Source organism: Columba livia, chromosome 5, assembly GCF_036013475.1.
Source record: "Columba livia isolate bColLiv1 breed racing homer chromosome 5, bColLiv1.pat.W.v2, whole genome shotgun sequence".
NCBI lineage: Eukaryota > Metazoa > Chordata > Aves > Columbiformes > Columbidae > Columba > Columba livia.
This window is the reverse complement of record NC_088606.1, coordinates 32,728,904-32,734,972: the sequence shown is the minus strand read 5'-3', so window position 1 is coordinate 32,734,972 and position 6,069 is coordinate 32,728,904. Positions and strand designations below refer to the sequence as shown.

Here is a 6,069-nt window from a genome sequence, read left to right as displayed (position 1 = left end):
ATCGCTTAGAGCAGGTCCGTTGCTTTAGGCAGGAGACGAGAAGGCAAACGACGGGCAGAGAGGGGCAAAGAGAGGCGAGGGGCGCGATAGGGCGAGCCCGTGGCCCGACAGCGGGCAGCCCGCCCGGGCCTACCGACGCGGCCGTCCTGCCCTCCATAGGCGCCCCGCGCGCTGCCTCCGCGGCCGCGCCCTCCACCCGCCATGCTCGAGCTGCACCCGGCCCCGCCGCCGCGGCAGGCTGGCTGGGCCGCGGCGGGGGCTGCGGGCCTCTCCCAGGCATGGAGGGGCGGCGGCTTGCCGCGCTTCCCAGTTGCTCAGGCAGTCTCCCGGGCTGCCCGGGGAGGAGGGCCCGTTGAGAGGAGGCGACCACGCGGCAGTGGTAGCAACGGAGAAGCCGGCGGCGTGTGCGGCCCAGCGTGGCCGGGAGGGTTCCTTCCCCCGTGCGTGTCACAGCTGTCACGCACCGCCCGTTAGTGTAACCCGCCCCGCGCCCGTGAGCAGCATGAGAGTAGTGGCGTTAATCAGGTAACGGGCTGAGGGAGCGCCCGTGCGGGCGAGCAAGGTGCGTCTCGCAGGCGGAGGGAGGGCGCGCGCAGAGGCCGGGCCCGCCCGCTCCGGAGCATCCCGGGGGTCGCGCTCCCCCCAGCGCCGCCTGGGAGACCCGCCTGCCCCGGCCCTTCCCGCCCGTGCGTTTCCTGCCGCCCCCAGAGCGGCGCGGGCGGCCTGCGGGGGTTCGCTCTGAGCCTGCTGCCCGCGAGCTGGCTGCGCCCGAGTGCCGGGCTGAGCTGATCCCCGCCCGCAGGCAGCGTGAAGCTGTAACAAGTTTCTCTCCTGCTCTTGCCTTGTTCCCGGAACGTTTAAGAACTGCTTGTGTCTACACACACACATACACACACACACACACAAAAAAAGCAGCACACCAAAAGCCAACACCCCAAATTGTTAATTGTTTTCCTCCATCGCCTGCTGCCCGTTATCCCGGTCCCTCGAGTCAGCCGCCTGCAGTGCGGCGGGAGCCGGGCTGTGGGGCGGGAGGGCCCGGAGCCGCCTGAGCCGCAGGCGTGTTACGGGAGAGGCGGCGGCGGCGGGAGCAGCTCCGTCCCCGGGGTGCAGAGCCCCTGCCCCCGCCCTTCAGTTTGAGGGAGTTCTGTGCATTTGCAGTTCAATTTCCAGGTGCTTTGCCTTTCCAAATATCTTAAAGCTGTCTCAGAATAAATTTTCTGAACACTTAACGATAGATTTTTCTAATGTGTCTTTTGAGATTTCATTTGCTAATTTTTCAAAACATGAAGCTTATTTGTTTAAATAGTAGCAGTTGGACACAGGACTGTCTGTCAGGGGCGGCTGTATTTGTGTGTGTGTGTCCCCGCCCCGGCTCCTGCCGCTTTTTGTCAGTATCTCTAGTTCTTGTACTGTAAATAGCTTTCTTTGCATTTTTTTAAGAAAGAGATTTAGATTTTTCTAACAAAGACAGATGTGTTTTTTTCTTGAGAAATAATAATTAATTAAAACAAACACCCTGTACATGGAAAAGAATTGTGTGGATGTGAGTGGTGTATTTTTATTTTTGGGTGGAGTACCTATTTACTGAAGTCTTAACATTTAATGTAGTAAGTTCTCTCAGGCAATGTCTAGTGTCAAACCTTGTTGAAGCTAAGGCTTGGCGACAATAATTGCAAATAATTCCAAACATCATCCGAAGATGAAAAATACAGCAAATATTATATGTGTTTTCTAAGATTTGCTTAAACACAGAGTAGGAAAATCAGCTTCAGTGCTTTTTCTTGTTTTATAGATAAGATTTTGTCTTCTAGATTTATTTATTTATTTTGATGCTCCCCAACCGTGGGAATGCGTTAAAAGGCAGGATGAAATAAAATCCTAAAACCAGGTTTCTAACACAATTGGTATTTTAATGGACAATTTTACAAGGATGGATTTAGTTTCAGTAATAGTTTTAAGAAGAGTTTTAAAGAGACATCAAAGTGTCTGAAATCTTTGTAACAGAGCTAGCCTCAAAGATCAGAGGGAAAAAAGTATTTGAAAAGTGCTTCTTGCTTTTTAAAAGGTCAGGATTATACATAAAACTACTTTAACCGGTTTCTTTTTCTTCTAAAATGTTGCCCACACTTAAAGTTGATAGTCTTGCTTTAAGGTGGTATTTTATGGGGTAAACCTTTATTGTGTTTTGTGCTAAATCATAAGCATTTTAAAGCCAGTCTTCTACCTGAAATACAACGTTATTCAACTCTTTAATTTTTCCAGAATTTTCTTACTGTAAATGGTTACACTTGTCAATAGAAGGGAATTTTGCTCAGAAGTCTTTTATGGACCTATATCTTTATGGTTATAATATTTTTTTTTTTTTCTGCTGGCATAATATTTTGTTTGTTTATAAGCCTACCTGTTAACATACCTGTGACATTGTCAAACCTAACCCTGACTGTGGCCTAACTTTGAACAGTTTTCTACCAAAAAGTTTTATTTTTCTGTGATTAGAATTGAGAGGAGTCCTCAGGCTACCTCAGTACCTGCCTTCATCCCTCTTCTTAAAGTTGTGTTTGTTTTTGTTTGTTTGTTTTGCTTGTCATTGTTGTTTGGTTATTTTTTGTTTTGTTTGTTTACAATCTATTAGACAACAGCCAGGCTGGGACAGGGCTGAGTCCACCTTCTTCCCACACCGTGGGCTGTCTGGCTTAATTGGTTGAACCATCATGCGTTTTCCAGCTAGCTTAGTTGGCCTTGTAGGTAGGCACTGTTACATTTTGTTTCTTGGTGCAGTTAGTTTTTAGGGCCAGAGTAACAGTAATACAGAAGATAAAAGAATGATACAGTAGCATGTGATCCAGTGCGCACTCTACAAATTTCAATCAAGTAACTGGTGGTCAAATGTGGGAAATCTGAATGTAGCTTCACCTTAACATGCCTCTGTTTTTTGAGAAATTGCAAAAATTAATAATTTTTTCTGATGTCTTTTTCATTTTTTTTAATTAAAAAAAATAATACTGATGTGCTGTAAACAGCATAGGAGATTATCTACTGTCATCATTTTTCTGAAGTCGTGTTTGGAGTTGAAATCAGAAGTCCTAGGAGGCTTTTATTTTTAAGAATGAAGTCATTCAGAAAGAAAAGAGCCTTTGTCTCATTATGATTCTGTTAAGCCTGAAATTTCACATTATGAAGTGAATACTAATGACATTTTCAAGCTATCAAGCATAGTATCCAGAATTAATGAACTTATGTTTTTTTATTTCTTTTTGTCCATATATGGGTTAGAAGAAAGTTGTAGGTATGTACAAGAATAGTATCAGGTAGAGATGGAACCTTGAATTAAGCATCTATTTATTATAATTTTTATACTTACTTCTGTAACACTGAAACATAAGCAACTGCTGTACAAAGCTCTGTTAAGTACGAAAGCATGCCATATTGTTTATATTATTTCTACTTTAGGTTTGCGTTACACAGCAAATTAAGGTCAGCATATAGAATTTTAGCATGGATAAAAATAGAAATTGAGGGGAATATGTGTATTGTTACAGTCCTGTAAGACACTTTCAAGCTCTTGCATAGAGGCTTAGTTAAAAGTGGCAACTTGGAATGCTGAAGAAGTTTGTTAGTAATAGTGTGGTCACAAGGAAACCGACCATCTATAGTATGAGTATGGACTGCTTATACTATACATTCTTCTGTCTGTGTCTCAGTGACTCTAAGGCAAGATGCAGTTTTGAAGAACTGGTCTACATCTCTGTTCTGATTTCTTCCCTGGACTGTTTTTTGTGCCTTGGCTGCAGGGAATTTCCACTTGCAGTTGTACTTTGAAGGCTATGAGTCTAAGCGTGGATTTTGTAAGCAATGTGTGTTCTAGAGCACTCTTATTTTTATTGTTAGACTGTAATATTTATTTTGATAACAATGAATATCCATGAAAAGCACTATATTTCAGTTACACCAGGAGAGCTGGAGTCTTTCCTGGTAGTGGAAAAGATTCCAGTAGATCTTGAGTGAATGTAAAAATTAATTGTATTCTCTGTGTTAGAGTATCATCTCTTGGTCTCAGAGAAGAATATAGTTCTGTTTGGTTTTCTATTTTTTTTTTAATCAGTAATTACTTTTATTTGCAGTTATATGCAGTAAAAATTTGTATGTTCAGTGCAGTGTCAGCTGAACCTACTGCCTACAATAATTGCAGCTTTTGAGAACTGGAAGTCCATTTAAAATGTTGAAACTTTAGGCAAAGTATCACTTGAAGGATAAATTTTATTCCTAACATGACAATCTTCATTTAAAAATATTGCTAATGCTGGCAACTCTCTGGAGCAGATACTGTTTTTTTTAAACCAAGTTACCTAGTAATGAGTACAGAGTAATTCATGTCTGCAGTAGAAGACAGTCTGTGTTCTGAAGGGATTTCAGTGTAAGTGGCTGTTCTTCATGGAACCTTTCAGATTAGTAATAAGATGCAGAACTGGTTATGTGCTTCATGGATACTGTATGTAGGCACTGCACATATATAGTAATTTTGCAAGCTTTTTTTTATATTTCAAAATTTTGTAACCAGCTCTCATGGTACTGATTTTGTAAGTAGTTAGGTAAAAGTCATAAGGGGTAAAACTTCTAGCAATACTTCTAATTGACACTATTTTCTTCTTCTTACAGTGGTGGGAAGGACAGCTGTTATAATATGATGCAGTGTGTTGCTGCTGGCCATCAGGTTGTTGCTTTAGCCAATTTAAGACCTGCTGAAAACACAGGTATGAAAGCCACATTTTTTAGAGGTGATTTTTCTTTTATTTTGAAATTAGAAAAAATGGAGGTACAGCTGTGCCTGAATTAAATTCCTTGATGTGTTTGTATATAGTTTTGCATATTGAAGTACAATCTAGAGATCTTAAAAGAGGTAGAAAAAAGAAAATGCTATGGATGCATATAAGATGTATTTTTTCTGAAAGGGGAGAAGACACAAGAAGATGAAGATCAGTACAAGAATGGCTTACACAATTTGAAACGGAAAATATGAATAATCCTGTCTGAGTTCAGTAGGACAAATAGTTAAATGTGGTAGAGGACATCATCAAGCAAAAGAAACGCCGTATTTCTATAAATGCTTTAAACTGTCATAAACCATCCCATATGTCAAAAATATGCAGTTTTGCTGTTGCTCATTTGTTTTTAATCTCATGTATCTTCCTCCATTATTCTAACCCAGCATTTTTTAACTCAGTTGAGGAACTGATCCAAATTGGAATTGACCTTCATGCACTTCTTTTTCCTGCCTTTTTCCTTCCTTCCTTTTAGCTTGGACCAGTTTTCTGATCAGTTCCTCACAGGCTGCACCTAGAACAATTTCTATGAAAGGGAATGGGAGAAACTCAGGTAGCTGAAGTCAGTGGTGAGGTGAGAGTGTGAACTGAGTACTTCTGTGTCAGATGAGAGCATAAATTAAGCTTCAAGGGAGACTTCAAAAGGAAGTGGGTTGTTTTCCAGTTGGTAGGGGAGAATGTTAGTGTGTTAACATAGGTTAACTGTTCAATGTGTGCTAAGGAAGATACACAGAGAAAGTGAAGGAAAAAGGGAGCTGCCATCACAAGTCACGGATGGAACTGGCAAATGCTATGGAGTACAGGAACAATTTATATTTTCTGGGTAGCTAGGATATAATAATCTCTAATCTTGTTGAAATGTGTTGTCTTTAATTTATCCACATCAGAAATGTAGAATATTGTCATTAAAATCATAAAATGCTCTCTTTAAGTGTGTAGTTGGAAATTTTGTGGAAAGTTAATTGAGGTGCTTCAGGCAATACAGAATTCTATGCCATTCATTTTATTTTATCTTGTACCGCTGTTGCCTGGAGAGTCTCAATTAATGAAGAAACTGTGTATTCTGAAGTGAATATCAGTTTAAAGATCATGTCATTTTCATGTATGTTGAAAAACTGAGTTTTCTTTTAAAGCAACTCTTCTCATCTAGGTTGGTTAGTTGTGATTATGCCCAGTTTGAGCAACAGCATATCTGTTGTATGGCATCCAGTGTGACATGACTTAATTGATCAGTTATCTTGATCAA

General features: G+C 41.5%; 1 protein-coding gene across 10 annotated transcripts in view; it reads left to right on the top strand.

The window, feature by feature from the left end:
* The first annotated feature begins 227 nt into the window (after nucleotides 1-227).
* Nucleotides 228-6,069, top strand: part of DPH6 (diphthamine biosynthesis 6) — a 206,280-nt gene continuing 200,438 nt past the window's right edge. For 7 of the 10 annotated variants that reach the window (XR_010472932.1, XR_010472931.1, XM_065064192.1 and 4 more), the window contains exons 1-2: nucleotides 329-525; nucleotides 4,660-4,754. Coding sequence is in view for 8 of the 10 variants with exons in the window: in XM_065064192.1 (XP_064920264.1) it covers nucleotides 503-525; nucleotides 4,660-4,754 (118 nt within the window). In the remaining 2 variants the exon portion in view is untranslated. Of the gene's footprint in view, nucleotides 563-4,659; nucleotides 4,755-6,069 lie in introns of all 10 variants that reach the window. The other 3 variants (XM_065064188.1, XM_065064190.1, XM_065064189.1) reach the window with 3 other exon arrangements.